Raw genomic sequence first — 17058 nt, forward strand, 5'->3', positions numbered from 1 at the left:
AAACTAGATACTTTGAACTTCATCAAAATTCAAAACTTTTGTGCATCAAAAGATTATCAAGAAAGTGAAAAGACCATAGAATGGGAGGATATATTTGTGAATCACTTATCTGATAATGGTCTACTATCCAGAATGTACAAAGAACTCTTATAACTCAACAGCAAGAAACCAAACAGTCTAATTTGAAAATGGGCAAATGAACAGACAATTCTCCAAAGAAGGGTACAAATGGCCAGTAAGTACATGAAAAGATGCCCAACATTATTAGTCATGAGGGAAATGCAAATTAAAACCACAGTGAGATACCTACTAGGCTGGAGAGAATATTTAATAAAAAGAAACGTAATAAGTGCTGGTGAGGATGTAGAGAAATTGGAATGTACATACCTTTGCCGATGGGAATAAAAACTAGTCAGACACTGTGAAAAAGCTTGGTGATTCCTCAACTAGTTAAACATAGAATTACAATCTAACCAAGCAACTCCAGTTCTAGGTATATACCGAAAAGAAAACATGCATTCAAACAAAACTGTGTATACAAATGTTTGTAGCAGCACTATTCACAACAGCCAAAGGTGAAAACAACCCAAATGTCCATCAGCTGTTGAATGGATAAACAAAATGTTCTATACACATAGGATGGAATATCATTCAGCCATAAAAAGCAATGAATTGTACCTTAATAAGGAAATCAGTCGTTATGTGGTAAATATGTGTTTAACATATTTCTAATAATAAGATCCAGTGGAAATTATATTAAAGTGTACATATTAAACATTTGAAGGACAAAAAAAAGCAATGAAGTACTGATATATGCTACAACATGGATGAACCTTGAAAACATTATGCTAAGTGAAAGAAGCCAGACACAAAGGCCACATCTTGAATGATTCCATTTATGTGAAATAACCAGAATAGGTAAATCCATAGAGACAGAAAGCAAATAAGTATTTGCCAGTGGCTATTACTAATGGTAAATTGTATGTTATGTGTATTTTACCACACACACAAAAAAAGAGATGTGGATTGCAAGTAAGCACATAAAAAAAAATGCTGAACATCATTGGTCATTAGAGAATTACAAATTAAAACTGTGAGATACCATGACATACCTACTAGAATGGCTCAAATCAAAAACTCTGAAGATACGAAATGCTGGTGAGGATATGAAGCAACTGAAATTCTCACATATCACTGTAGGAATACAAAATGGCACAGCCCCTTTGGAAAACAGTTTCACAGTTTCTTACAAAGTTAAGTATACACTTACCGTATGACCCAGCAACCCCATTCTTAGGGATTTACCAAAGAGAAATAAAGACATACATCCACATAAAAACCTATTTGCGAATATTCATAGCAGCTTTATTAATAATTGCCAAAAACTGGAAATAACCCAAATATTCATCACTTAGTAAATGGACAAACTGTTGTGCATCCGTAAATGAAAAACTACTCAGTTATAAATGGAATGCACTACTAATATTTGCAATAGCATGAGTGAATCTCAGAAGAATTATCTAACTGAAAGAAGCCAAACTCAAAGGCTACATATTATATTATTCTGTTTATATGGCTTTCTGGAATAGACAAAACTATAGGGACAGAAAACTGATAAGTGGTTGCCAGGTCAGTGACTGGGAGAAGGGGATTAACTGCAAAGGAGCACAAATGAATTGTTTAAAGCAGTAATTACTACAGCTGTGTATATTCTCAAAATTTATACACATAAAAAGGGGTGAATTTTACTGTACTTAAGTTATACCTCAATTAAGCTGACTTTTAAAACCACCTGTTTTTCATCCTCCGTTATTGTGTCTCTGAGGAGCACAAGAATTGACCCTTTTATTTTCACAGTATTAGAAGTAGAAAGAAGGGTGTTTCTAGACCTGAAGATCAAAATAGCTGCAACCTTTTTGCCATAATTGCACAGCCCAAACAAAAAGCCATTGGGTTCATTCACCATGAATGAAAACCAGAAAGAAATAATAGCTATGCTTCTGGGCTGTCAAGAAGAAGGGAAAGGAGATGGGAGAAGGGATGAAGAAGGATTGAATTAGTGGGAAATTAAGCAGCTACAAACTTACTTGGGAGGAAAGCAGTGATTAGGCTCAGTTGAGTAGGAAAGATGATTTTAGGTTTATCTCCGGACTCACAATCAAAAGCATTTTTGGCCCTCCGCATCCTGGGATCCCAAGTAATTTGATCCTTTGAAAGACTGTGGTGCAACATTTATATTTAGATAAAAACAAAAGGATTTCAGTCTCTTAAATCACTTTATGGCTAGGAACTGGCTTCTATACTCTCACACTTCACACAGTGCTTGGCAACTCTTAAAAACACGACAAATATTTGAAGAGTTAATGAATGAACATACTAAAACTTGCTGAAGGCAGAACAATTTTCTATTAAATTAAAAACTCCAAAAGGGAAGCTAGGTAGTACGACTCTTGTTTTGTCCGTTATTACTGCAACAGTACCAGAGAAAACAGTATCTCATTCTTTATTGTGTGATTGTTCTGAACAAGTCCTCATCAAAATAGACTGCTCCAGTGTTTTCAGGAGTTTAAAAGATAGAATAGATCTAAATGGATTCAATGTAGACTTCGGCAATTGAATATACAATTTCAGCAAAATATGTCCTTCGCAGTTCGAGGCCACTAAAGCTGCTACATGGATCATATAATTGATTTGTGGCACATTCTGCCTGCATCTACCCAATGGTTTATTAAAATAGAATAGACAACTACCAATAAAGTGAAAAGCTCCACTGAGAACTGACCAAACCACATCACTTTCTTCACACCTAGGGTATTCGAACCAATAGTAATTTTACAGCAAGTCTCTGTAGTACCAGATATAGAGCTCTGTAGCCAGGAGCCCACAATACAAGTAAACCTTTCCCTAAAGCACAACAAAGAAACAGGTTTATGAAATCACCATTAAATATAATAGAGCACTGGGGAGACGAGTAGAACAGAGGCAAGACGGGGTGATGAACATAATACATAAGAACCAATTAAAAATGTGCATCTCTGCAGGAAAGCATCCATGTGTTGACAAAGCTCTTTATGAATATTAAGTACTGTAACATAAGATAATACAGGACTGAGAGCCTCAGATCATCAGTGACCAAAAGAGATGTGATATTTTTTAAGGAAATATACCTAAAAGTAGATTAAATGGTATAATCAGCACCCTCAATTTATCATTATTATCCCAGTTCTGAGTATCACTTATCTTCAATAACATGCAAGGTATGATTAAGAGATAATTCTTATCATCACTTTTTTAAAATAATGTAACAAATATATCACATATGTGTATGATTTCTGGCTGTGCCATGAAAAATCTGAACATAGAAAGTTGACTATTCTAAGAAAGAATTTTTTTAAATATAGACATAAATTGGCTAGGTCACCCAGATAAATTGGTTTCTTTTCCTTCTGACACCTATAGCTTTCAAGAATGTATTTACCATCTCCCAGGAAAAATGCTATTTAAAGTTTTATTTAGACTTTGTGTCTGTGCAGGTTCACTGCGGCTTAGCCCTACACTATGGAAATAGCATGGACTATGTCACTGTGGTCTCCATATTTTGAAATAAAGGCAAATATCTGTATAACCCAAAATACCCCCACATGTACATTTACACATACACACTTGTCTAGTTATATTTTACGCAACTTTTCAAGTTATTCTTCACCATGGCATTTTTATAAGAGGAGGATGAATTATCTGGCTAAGAAACCATCTTCACTTCCTATTTGAAATTCAGACGGATTCAAAGATTCCTGCTGCACTGGTGCCTTTGCCTGGAGTCAACAAAAGGCGAACTAGAGGCAGGGCATTCAGCTTTCGAGGGGTCAGGATGTAAATGTCAGAGCAAGGATTATGGGCACTAGAAGAGCGGTCTCTTGAAGACAGCAACTGCTCAAGAACTCAGAATGGTGAGGGGCTGAGTGTGATGAAATAGAAGGAGGTTAGCAACATGGTAATTCAGAAAGAAAAAGGAACATTTAGAAACTGAGAAGCCAAAGAAAATTATTTTCATAGAGAAGAAATATTTTTCTACCACATTTGAAGACCATTTGAACCCTGAGAGTTTAAAAGTTTCAAAAGTTTGAATTAGTTTTTTGTTGGCCTGTGTACATACATCATTTGAGCAAACATTGATTCAATACCAGCCATGTACAATGCAGTAATATATGCTGGGAATCCAAAAATGAATGAGACACAGCCCCCGTAGCTTGCTATTTCTGAGGACTTGAAAGGCTTTTAGGGGGCTAGCCTGTGGCATAGTGATTAAGTTCCACATGCTCCACTTCAGTGGCCCAGGTTGGTGGGGTAGGATCTGCCACAGCATGGTGGAGACCCACGTATAAAGTAGAGGAAGATTGGCACAGATGTTAGCTCAGGGCTAATCTTCCTCAAGCAAGCAGAGGAATATTGGCAAAAAATGTTAGCTCTGGTCTAATCTTCCTCAGCACATACACACACACACAAAAAGATTTTAAATATCAAATATCTCTTACCAAATTGCAATTTGGTGAGTTAAGTGTAGAGGAATCAGCAACATTTTATTGTATTTTCATCAAATCCCAGAGGGACTCTTAAAAAATAAGAGAAAGGGATAGAAACATTACATTTTTAATTTGACCAATAGAAAACATTTGTTTTTGTTGAACAAAAATCTGTATTCAACTTTCATTTCTCAGCTCTTCCTTTCCTGTATCATGGAAATTTGCTTTGAGGTTGACAGTATTTTTCATTATTGACACAATAGTGAAGTCTCATCTTTTTAGGAGTGCCTGGATTAGTTCCCTATCTATAAATCTGTAAACAGACATTTCCATTGAGATCAACATTAGCTCTGGTCTCTCCTTTATTTATTTACATTTCTCTCTGTCTTTGTAAACAGGCGTATAACAGATGCTTATAATCATGACTTGGGAATATGTTAAGAATGAGAGATATATACAAAGAATCAATACAAGCCACATTTACTCTCTAAGTACATACAATTTGAAGGTAGGTATTTTTTCCACATTTGATGAAGTCTTTTTCCCCAATCCCTATTTTTCTCCACACTTTTATGGTCACTACCTGAATATTTAGACACAGGTGAACAAATGAAGAATATGTTACCTCCGATTCTAACTCTATCTAGATTAATATTTGTATAGAAGAGAGATTGTGCAAGTTTCTGGGAAATAAGTTTTACACCAGATTTTATTCCATTTTTAAAAATTACTCGTTTACTCACCATGTCTTCTGTTATCTGAGATTATTGATGGTTTTTCAAAGCTGACCTTTGCCGCCAGCCCCCACCCCTTATTAATGGAAAACCTTCCTCATGCTGACAGACTATGCTCTGAGCCACATCAAGCACAGTGGTTCCAAGCGTTTTTATTTCATGGTCCAGTAAACTCCCTCTAAACACTTCCAGTATAATATTACTATCTTTTTATTCTACAATTAAGAATTTAAAAAGCAGAAACACAGCTATAAGAATTTAATGAAAAGTATAACCAAAAAAATAGTAAAGATACAACCTCATGACAAATTTATAAACAGAATTCATTTAGCTCTATGAGAAAGCTCATAATTCTCCTTATTTTTTTCTTCTTGCCATAGATTGACTTTTGGGAACCACTGCCTTTGAGCTTTGCATAGGGGCTATAAAAGAATAAGTTAACCAAATATTCAATTTCTGCTGTTTATGTACCATGGCATGGGTTCAGGTTTACACTGGCAGCAGAGTAGGGGAAGTGAGGAAATGTATGAATCAGCTCCATACCATCTCAGCCTTCCTAGCTATTCATATTGCCAGTGTGCTCAGTACTTCACACATACAATGGCCAGAGGAAATGCCAATGCAAGGACATTGTTGCTCAGAGTTTGCCCCAATCAAGTCAGTGTGCAACCAGGAGACAATAAGATTTCCCTGGAATCCCAGGACAATTTATGAAAGGAGTCACCCGCAGACATTGGAATCGATACAAATCAATTAAAAAGATGCAGTGTGAGTATCAAAAGCAGAAGTGATGGATTAGACATCTTGGTCTGCTGTCAAGACTCAGGCAAACCCAAGTCTAACTCAAGTGACCCTCAGGAATGTAGGTAACATAAGAAAGCAGTAAAAGTACTCAGTCTTTTACAGCACCTGGGTTCTTTTTTAATGTGAATTATTTCAAATGTAACTGAGAAATAGGAGATCAGTATCGCGGGGGAGTCGTATTGGTTTTGTACATATTTATGGTTTCAAGTGATCAGGGTAACTTTCTCGCAAGCCAAGAGAAAGACTTTAGCAAATGTGAAGATCTTAAGGAAAAAACTGAAAATCTCCAGAGGTGCCTTTCTTTAGTGCAAAGAGTGGCTATTGCAGAGGCCTCAAGAACTGCTGGGTTTTCCACCATGTTAAGCTTTGTGGCAAAGGTGAGATTGCGATGAAGAAACCACAAAGATATTTCCCCTTTAGTAAAATGACAGACTGGTGAAGAAGGCCACATCCAATTTAGATCAAAATGGTCTCTTTTAGAAGCAACTACCAGCCAGGGCTCATATCTCAAAGGGAGAAGCATAAGCCCCAGAGTTTAGGCTGCAAAGATGTCTCTAGATGCAGAGGCAGGAGAATGTTAGCTGTGCTATCCCTTTCCTATGATGTTTCTTGTTTTTGTTAGTGTTTAATTCAGAGTTCTATAGGTTTTGAGTTATCTGCCCCAACTCTGTTTTTCCCACAAGCCTTGATATTTTTAATGTGCAGTTTTGTGGAATTTCAATTGTAGCCAAAATACCTGTATTTTATTTTCACTTGGCAATCAAAGCTCCTGTGTGACCCATGAAAGGGCAGTGATCTGGAGGGAGATTATTAGAAGGTTATTAGAAGGAATTGGAATTGAGCCTCCAGCAGCATCTAGAGGAAATGGCTCCTGATGTGATCCTAATTCTTGGCATTGAAATATCTCTAGTTTGGACAAAGGCAATGCATCAGACTATCCTGGCTTACTGGGAAAAGAGAAAAAAAAACAGCAAGGAGTATTTAATTCCCCTATTTCTAATTATGTGTTTGCTCTGCAGTCCTCTAATCCAGGTTTGGTATATAGGATTCCTCTCGAGTGTCAACTCCAATTGACTGGTAGTGGCTGCCTGAAACAATGAAGTGAGAAGGATGCTGAGGCCACTTCTGGGCTCAGTGGAAAAGAATGCCACAATTGATTAGTGATGTCTGTCAGGATTTGCCACACATGTGTCACCCTATAATCCATGATACAGTTGAGGAAATTTGCCTACTAAGATAAATGGTCTGGGAAGACAACCAGACTTGCTTCTGGAATCGGTACATTTACCTTTGTAAATGAACAAATCGATTCTCTGATAACTAGTCTATCTCTGTCAGTTTCTCCTGAGGCTGCTCATTTGGATGAACTGAGAAAATGGAGGATTCAAACCGGCAATGCTGAAGACGTTAGAAGTCCTGACACGGAGATGCTGCTTACCTGAAAAGGCCCTGCTTAAAGGCTCCTGCCACTCATTATCTTTTGATTTGCTATGCATTTACTAACTATTAGGTATTCAACACACTTCTCCCCTTACCCTATTTAATATTTGCCATATTTCATCGATTTTAAGGTGCCATCAAGTCAGTATACACCAGGAGACAGTCAGGATATAGTTGTCACACATGTGAACTTGGTTATTTCCAGTGGTCTGACAGTGGGACCACCACTGCAACCCCTTGATATTTAAGTTAACAAATTATTTAAGGACCATTTGAGAAAAGACTATGAGTCCTGGTTGCTGTCTGAAAACCTTTCTTTCCCACCGAAGAGAAAGTGCACGATCAGAACTTGCAGAACAAGTGTAAGCAGCTTGGAAGAAAACCCCAGAAGGACAGTTCAGTGGAGCACTCTTATAACAAATGCTGCATCGCCAGTGCTCAAGGCAGCTCAGAGGACAGACTGTATGGGGAAGAGCACGGACACTGACAACTCTGAGTTAAAGGATGCTTCAGAGAAGTCAAACTCTGAATGTGAAGAAGTTTTTGGAAAGGGTTAGCCAACCTATTCCTCTTTTATTTCCTTTTTATGTTTGCAAAAGATATACGTGTAGATAAGTCTAAAAGAACTTTTCTAGTAAATATAAAATAAAATTTTGTGTCATGTTGACACTGTTTTTTCTTTCTCCTTGGTACATAAAATATCGGTGCCTCTTCCAATTGATGATGCCTTAGGTTCAATGAAAAGAGGTACAATTTACATCCATAACCAATGAGGAAATGCAGCAGCAAGAACCTGATTGTTCTTAGATTGTCCAAGTTCTCTCATCAAGTTAGTTGTACATTTAGGATTAGAACTTATGAGACTTTAATTCTTACCTGGCCCACTTGAACTACTGCCATATTTCAGAAAGGTTGTTTTTAAGTAACCAAATCATGGACTGGATAGTCAGCTAGAACTGATCACCCCAAACTACAGCTGCTCTGTAGGCCAAACCAACAAGATTGTTCCATATGAGTAGATGTCTGACAGTCGACAAGCTTTAAGTGTCAGCTTACATATGGAAGGAAGAGTGCACATTGTCATGTGTGTCACTGAATTTTTTTGCTAATTATCATCTATCATTTTGCGGAAATACCCATTAGCCTACGTGTCTGCCTCCCTCTTTCTTTTCATCTCTAATTTCATGCTAACACCAAAGGGACTTTTTTGTGTGAATTCTTACAATTAATAATCATGATACAAAGAGACTATTAGGTTAAACCATATAAAAATTGACAATTTTTTTACCATTTTTGACCTACAGAAGCAGTAAGTTTGTGTGGTTCAACTTATTACATGACGTATGAGAAATTCACAGAATGCACTTCACTATCAGAGATGAGAGGACAGCCATCCATTCCTCATTATCAAGAGCCTTCTAAATACAACAGCTCCTCCATTTGAGCTTCTGCCGTCTCTACGGACACCTCTGAATAACACTGTTTGTGTAGCTGGTTCCCTGTGAAGACCTGCATTTGATCAACTGTGTGTACAATATTCTGTCTTTTTTATTAACTCAGTAAACGTTTATTGCACACTTAATATGGGCTAGGCACCATTCTCAGCCTTGAATACAAAGATTAGTGCATCACAGTCCATACTCAGGAGCACACAGTCTAGGCGGGGAGACAGACATGGACATAATTACAGTGCCAAATAGCACGTATCATAATAGTTACAAATAACGTGCTGAAAAGGCACTTACCCTGCCTGGCAGAGTGAGAAGGGCCTTAGAGCAGGTGACATTTGTGCTGATTTTTGAAGGATGAGCAATTTACTTGGCAGAAAAGAGAGGAAACAATACAACATCACCAAGCAGAATGCTTATTCAAAGTCACAGAAGCACAACAAAGAAGGGTGCGTTTAAAGAACCTTAGTTTGAGTGTAGACAGGACGTGTGGCAAAGATGAGAGAAGTGGAAGAGGTGAGGCTTGAATAGAGATACAATCTGGTTATGAAAGGCCTTCCATGTGGGGCTAAGGAGTTTGCATTTTATTCTGCAGGTGGAGAGAGGTCATAAAACACACTCACATGGGTTTAAATAGCTTAGGAATAAAACTAAATTTTCTGCTTTAAGTTTATATGCCCAGTCCAGTCATCATCTAAGTTTATTAGAAACATTACATTAGCAACCTTGGAGCATCAGCATCTGCAGCGAGAGTTCCCTGGCACACATGTGAGCCGAAGCAACCTGGATTTCCAAGGGGTTGCTTCAGCCCCGCCATCTCTCTTAAACACAGTCATAGAGCTGTGGTTCCTCACTGTGGCTGGAAGCATAGCCAAAGGCTGCGTTATTGTGAGAGACTGTGGCTTTGACAATTACGTGCTCCTCCACTGCAGGGCTCTCTGCTTCACATGGATGAAGAAGCTTGCCAACACACACTCATGTTTTCATATTTTCCTCATTGGGTAATTGCAAAATGGGCGATTCCACCTAAATGCAGTGAGATTGATTTCATCCAAACTTCAGACTGGCTAATCAGTGGCCCAGTTTTTCAGCCATGTGATCTGGCATCTGGCATTTACCAGTCATCAAATGAAATTACACAGCACCGATAAATTACCAGCTCACCCCTAGGCAGAACTTTTTCCCTTAAGCTCCCTCCTGCCTAATACTTGTGTAATGTTTAATAGTGCCAACGTTTATCTATACAGGGATATCAACTGAAATGTATCATCAGAACTTTACAACAAATGGAGATTTATATATGTGTGTGTATAAATTATACATAGATAGACACACATCTGTAAATATATGAATACAGATAAATAAGTTATTCAATTTATGTGAATTTTCCAAATGCATAAAACTAAGTGACCATCAAACATTTTTGTTTTGTTTTGCTTAAATCAAGTCTTTATGGAAATATTTCTGAAAGTGTTGGAAGGGTGTCAGCTTGCTCTGTTCCAATCCTTGTTTCTTCACCTTCTAACTTTCTGTCCTTGGGCAAGTAACAATCTTTCTGAGTCTCAGCTTGCTTATCTATAAGATGAGAATAATGGTAACCACCTCATAGGGTTGCTGTGTGAATTAGATGGGGTGTGCATGTAAAGCATTTTGTATGCAGTGAACATTCAAGAAATTCTGACAGTTAATGCTTTATGCATATTAGAATTGGTTCTTGAATATCGGGGCCATCATCATGAGTGTTAATGATTGCAGGAAAACTAATAGCAGGCACCCTCAGGGCCTGTCAAGAGCCAGAATGTTATTTGCCCCTCCATTAAATGGCCCCTAACTGCCAGGCTTCTTTCCAGAGCTGTCTGGCCTTTGAGTGTTTATATAGCATCGCTTGCCTTCAGACTATCAGTTGTCGCATTCTGAAATCTCTATTATATAGGAACCTAGCAGTTTTCTTCCTCCCTTAGTGTTTCACTGACAAATCAAATCATCCAACTTGTTTAAATTTCATCTAAAGCAGGAGATTAAAAGCTCTGATTGAACATCCAAGCCTGTGCTTCAGTGTCTGCACTATGTGCTATCTCTTTTAGCCACTCAAAGATCTTTTCTGCTGATTTCAAGATTATCGGCCATAGAAAGACCAAGACTGCATGATCTCACTCATGTGTGGAATCTAAAATAGTCAAACTCATAGAAGCAGAGAGTAGAATGGTGATTGCCAGGGGCTAGTGGGAGGGGGGAATAGGGAGATGTTGACCAAAGGATACAAAGTTTCAGTTATGCAAGATGCACAGTAACGTGACTATAGCTAATAATACTGTATGGTATACTTGAAATTTGCTAAGAGAGTAGATCTTGCTAATTACCTTGATTATGGTGATTATTTCACAATGTATATGTATATCTGAACATCAAGTGGTACATCTTAAATAAATACAATTTTTATTTGTCAATTACACCTCAATAAAGCTAGGAAAAAGAGAAATTACAATTCAACATAATAAAACTATGGCTTAATTTAAAAAAAAGATTATCTGCTATGTCTGATAGATGATATTGCTATCAAGTGACCTCCAGAAAAGTGAGAGGATACTCTTAACATTTTACATTTGCATCTGGGTGACACAGGTCTTTAAAGGTCTATATCTCTACAGCTTCAACAAGGACATAATTATACTACATCTTTTTTTAAAGTAAAATATGGCATATACATTAAAAAAATACCTATGCAAGTTTTTCTGGTTTTAGAAAAACTGTAAAAACATGTACTAACTCAGCCTATTTAGAACCAAAATCTCAGCTTCATAATCCAAATAGCATTTATTACATTTCTGGATTTTTTTGTGTTGTTTTTAAACAAGCAAATCCTCATGGGCCATACTCTTATGCTCCATGCAAACACTGTATGAGAGAGACCAGAACTGCTGTGTTGTCATCTGTGTGAATGGCACCCCCTGAAGTTGTGCAGGAAAGCAGTCCTGAGTGAAATTGCCTTTATAGTAGATTTGTGTAATTTGTCTTTTTAGGGAGTTTTTGGTGTTTCGGTAGCCAAACCGTCTGTGTCTTAGATAACTACATGTACCCCCTGCTCATTCTTCTGACTGTGGTTGCTTATTATCAACATCTATTCTAATTTTGAGAATATTTTTTTCCAGGAATAGCCTCTATACCTTTTTCATCATTTCACATATTATAAGCCTGATTCTACAAAATAGAATAAGTCCCAGACTTCAGCTGATTCTCCCCACTTTTGGCTTACAGATAGTAAAATCTGCATTTTTAATAGAATTTTTGATTTATAAATTTTTAAAATTTGAGGCACTATATTTGTCTTATCTTGCCTGTCTACCATTTCCCTTCCTCCAGTCAACCCCTCCCCCAACGCGCACACACACACACACACACACACACACGCGCGCAGTTTCCTAAACAGACTTTGTTCTCCTAGACTTAGTGCCCATAGGCTGTGAGCACTGACACATGCTGCTCCTTCTCTTTGGAAAACCCTATGCCTGTTTCCTTGACTGGCACACTTTTCTGTATCCTTCAGGACTCAAGTGAAATGACCAGGCACCTTGTCTTTGAAGCCTTCTCTATCTGAGTGTGCTGGGTTGGGCCCCCTCCCATGTGTCCCTGTGGCACCCTCTCCCTCACTCTGTCTTAGTTAGCCTTTAGACACTGTTCTGTGCCAGCAGTCATGCTGAACTGGAAGCTCCTTAAGGACACCTCCCTTAAATCTCTTTTGTATCCACCTTGTCTGGCATATAGCAGGTACTCAATAATTGGTGAATGATTTCATGAATATCATTTTCCCCTTACAAAAAAAAATCACTGTACTTTTAACTAATTTAGTATATCATAGCCTACTAATTTTGAAGTTCAACACACTTCTGATTATCTTAATAAATAACTGAAAATGTAAACATTTAAGAATGTCAATGTAAACACTTGGGCAAGGGGAGGAGTTAGGGGGTCTTGGTTTTGTTTGCAGTTGCTCATTGTGAAACATTTTGATTTTTCCAAGTAGAGGAGCCCTCCTCAGGTAGGCATTGACGCAGCAGCACTGGAGCACAGAATGGCAATTGCAATCCTTTTTTTTTCTTTTACTTTTTCAGGTTACAAATGCTGCTACCAACTATCCTGGCCAAATGACTCTTCATCTCAAACCTTTCCTCGTGTGTGGAGGGGATGGATTTACTCAGTCCAACTTTGATGGCTGCATCACTTCTGCCCTCTGTGTTCTGGAAGCTTTAAAGAATCATATTTAGTGCCTGTATCCTTATTCTCTACATTCTCCTTATTCTCTACTTTGAATTTTTGTTTTCACAATTTTCTGTTATTGATTGTTTTGTTTTCTATTTCATTGAGAGAAAATTACTGGAAGATTGTTCTTTATTTATTGTCATTTTTTTTTTTTAAAGATTTTATTTTTTCCTTTTTCTCCCCAAAGCCCCCCGGTACATAGTTGTGTATTCTTCGTTGTGGGTTCTTCCAGTTGTGGCATGTGGGACGCTGCCTCAGCGTGGTCTGATGAGCAGTGCCATGTCCGCGCCCAGGATTCGAACCAACGAAACACTGGGCCGCCTGCAGTGGAGCGCGCGAACTTAACCACTCGGCCACGGGGCCAGCCCCTATTTATTGTCATTTTTCATATGGAGTATAAAATCAATTTTATAATTTCAATAGGTACAACCCCTGCTAGAATGAGAATTCCTTGTACCTTACACCTTTTGCCTCTTTTCGGAATTGCCATGACTACTCCTTATTGGAGGAAAAGGAGAGCTTGAGAATAACAAATAACCCTCCTCCAAAATTATGTCAGATCAAAGTAACAGTTCACATTCCAAAACCTTCATTACCCTTTTGAAAATTTTAATCCCAAATAAAGAATAATCATGATCAAGTCCTCATTATAAATCTTCAAGTATGTCCTTGATTCAATATTTTTGTAAATTGTGAACTACAAGTTTCCTCCAAACTGTGAATAACAGAGTGTAATTTTTGTTTCTTATTTCTCTTCCAAGTTATTAAATGTCCTGAATTGTGGGTCATACATCCCATCATCTCTAAGAATGCAGTTTGGAGGGCAACTTGACTGACAAAGAACATCCTCTTCAAATTTGCAGAAAATAGCCAGATTCAACTTGACTTTCCAAGTTGCACAATACTTTTTAACCTTAAAAAAAATCCAATCTTAATATGAAAGATAAAAATTAAATAGAAACTGAGAGGAAATATATCGATCTTTAGCTTTTGCTACCTCCTTTGCTGGTGCTGTTACCTTTATGGGCGCTCCAGTATGTGCTGTGGCATTTCGACAGTGTCAAGTTTAATGAATTTAATACAACAAAAAAATTTACTGAACCAGAAAATAGATGCACTTAAAATAGTTCAATATTTGCCAACTTAGTGATTCAGCGTACCACCCACATGCTTCAGTGACAACCCTGTGACTTGCTGGCTGGAGAGAAATTGATCCCCAGCCTTCCAAACAAGCTACCTGTTGCTAATTTGAAAAACAAAATGGTGAGTTCTATTTTACCATTTTGAAAGGAAAGAAATTGTTGCAGCCTCTCAAACTAAGAAAAGTTCAACAGAAGACTTCTTATCTTGATAGTATGTAAAGTTTCACACTTATATGCCCACTCTCATATATACAGATACATGAGCATGGGCAGAACTTGCTTATGTATCTAAAAGGGGTTTTTGTGATCCTGTGGAATGTTATTATATGTGTCCTTTTAGGAATTAAATGATGAAAAACGGTAATGCCTACGTGTGGTGCTTATTTTTAAAAGCAGAGAAAGGAAAAGGGAAATTAATGTGATCTCTGGTATAACATGAAAATTATTGAGATTTCTTTCATCATTTTGACTCATATTTGATTAAGATTTGCCTTTATTTTAGTTTTACCCTTAAAATATGATAGAAAATACATTCAAGTATATTAACTAGTTTGTTTTTAAGTAATATAATTCTGGAGCCATTTGACTGAAAGTAGCCTGAAGCTTTAAGAACAATGTTATATTCGTCTCATGAATGTATATCCTCCAAAGAGAGAAGAAAATGATTTATGAAAGTGGGATGGGTTACTTAGAGAAAATATTCTTCTAAGCCATTACTCATGACTTTTAGTATCTATTCATTCTAAGTGTGTTTCCCTAATAATTCTGCATTGAGAAGACTATGGCAATATGAGAAAAGACTCAGTCCTGCTTAGTATGTACATCATTGTCACTTTGCTAATTTAATCATTTTGAAAACTCATTTTATATTTAGATCCATCTCTGATAGGAACAGACCAATTCCGTGATGCTCAAATCAGGAAATAAACTGTACCAAATGCTTGCGTTCTGTGTTTTCATTTATCGCTTCTCGTTTAGAAATTGAAAAGGATATGGGAATATCTTGTGCCAGAAGCCATCCCCGAGGGCCAGGAAGCTCAGATGGCCAGGGTGCCCTAAAAGACTCAGGGCTAAAGTATCCAAGTCCCCTGAGAAATAGGGGTCAGCACCTTTTGGAACAGTTGCCAACATGTATGTATGTCAGCCCTGCAGGACCACACAGCAGCACAATATTTCCGAACAAGAACTTTTATTAATCAAACCAGCCAAGGAAAGCTGCTCTGTTTGGAAAGGAGCATATTCAAGTGAGAAACGGCTTGAGCAGTGGGGTGATTTAATACTCGTTAGCTGATAAATATAGGCTTTGCCAGGATAAAACTTTATGATGCAGTGTTGAAAAGCTTAATTACTGAACTGTCTATGCATGTCTTGCTCAGGCAGCAAGGGTGACAAATTATAACAGTGGAATAGTATTTTTCACCTTTGGCATTTCTGAAGGGGAGAAGTATGTCTAAAAACATTGAGAAAGCAGTAATAATCCCAGACCAGATATTACTGAGAGAAAAAAAGACACTTCATTGAGTCACCAAGCCTTCTGCACAAAATGCCATCGTCCCCACCCCCCGCCTACCCACTACCTTGTTAAGTAAAAAAAACAAGGTCACTTTTACATTTATCTGGTATTTTACGTTCTTCCAAGTGTGTATGTATATATATATCTCCACCTTCCATCTTCTTAACACCCTTGTGAAATAAGCAGAGCAGGGAATTCTTATTTACACTTCAAAAATAAGGAAACTGAGGCAGAGAGATTGGCCAACCAAGGTCAGATAATGATATGCCAGGACAAGAACCCAGGCCTCCCATGACCCATTTCTATTTACGTGGCACCGTGCTGCTGCCAGATGAACGTGATAATTAAAGCTGAACTGAAATATTAGTTGGAGGTGCAGTCAGCACCATGTGGTCCTCTTATTGATGTTTCATTTTGGAGAGCTAACACTAATCCTGATGTAATATATACAGGAGACTAATATGGAATAACGTCTCCATAAGTACTGGCTAAATGATTTATATTCCCGTTATTTTCATTTGCTGGTTTATTTCCTTCTTTGGGGGGCACTTACTATGAGAAATAGCTGCATCCTAATGACACTGAATTTCAAACCAGCAGTAGTTGGTTAGCTTACAGACTCACTCTGATCCATTCTTCCCTTCTGTCTTCCTCTTTGTCTTTTCATTCTCTTTGTCTCATTTTCCTTTCCTCCATGATGTCTTTCTCCTCTTCTGTTTTTTTCTCCTGCTTCTTTGCTTATGCCCAATTCTCCATTCTCAGAAACCTGGAATATAAATTCAATCACATTGTGATTCATAGTATTTGTAATTCCTTGTTTTAATATATCTCCTTTTTTCTAAAATTTAAAATAGTCCATCCTGCTTTTTATTCAAGTTGATTGGACAATCATTATTTTGATTTTCAAAAGCAATGCAAGAATTTAAAACTGGCTATAGCTTTCAGGGGTCTCAGTACAAATAACCTGAAAAATATATGCTAAGCATGGTACCAAGCTCTGTGGCAGACACAAAGGAATATAACAGCAATCTCCACCCAAAGATTCTAGTTGGAGAAAGACAAGTCCCATGGAGTGGGAGGCAGGGTAAAGGTACATGTTGGTGTAATCACAGGCAGTAAATAAGATGCTCTAACTCATGAAGCTGGGGAATCCTAAGAGAAAGAACCATGTTTCTTTGGGAGATGGTCCCTGAACAG

General features: G+C 37.6%; 1 protein-coding gene across 5 annotated transcripts in view; it reads left to right on the forward strand.

Moving 5' to 3' along the window:
• The window catches only part of RNLS (renalase, FAD dependent amine oxidase), a 248457-nt gene extending 233167 nt beyond the window's left edge, over positions 1-15290 (forward strand). For 3 of the 5 annotated variants that reach the window (XM_008529946.2, XM_070611105.1, XM_070611116.1), the window contains exon 7: positions 13059-15290. In XM_008529946.2, the coding sequence (XP_008528168.1) occupies positions 13059-13211 (153 nt within the window). In that variant the 3' untranslated portion in view covers positions 13212-15290. Of the gene's footprint in view, positions 1-4921; positions 5032-8805; positions 9027-13058 lie in introns of all 5 variants that reach the window. The other 2 variants (XR_011537618.1, XR_011537617.1) reach the window with 2 other exon arrangements.
• Positions 15291-17058: the final 1768 nt, after the last annotated feature.

This window comes from Equus przewalskii, chromosome 1 (genome assembly GCF_037783145.1).
Source record: "Equus przewalskii isolate Varuska chromosome 1, EquPr2, whole genome shotgun sequence".
NCBI lineage: Eukaryota > Metazoa > Chordata > Mammalia > Perissodactyla > Equidae > Equus > Equus przewalskii.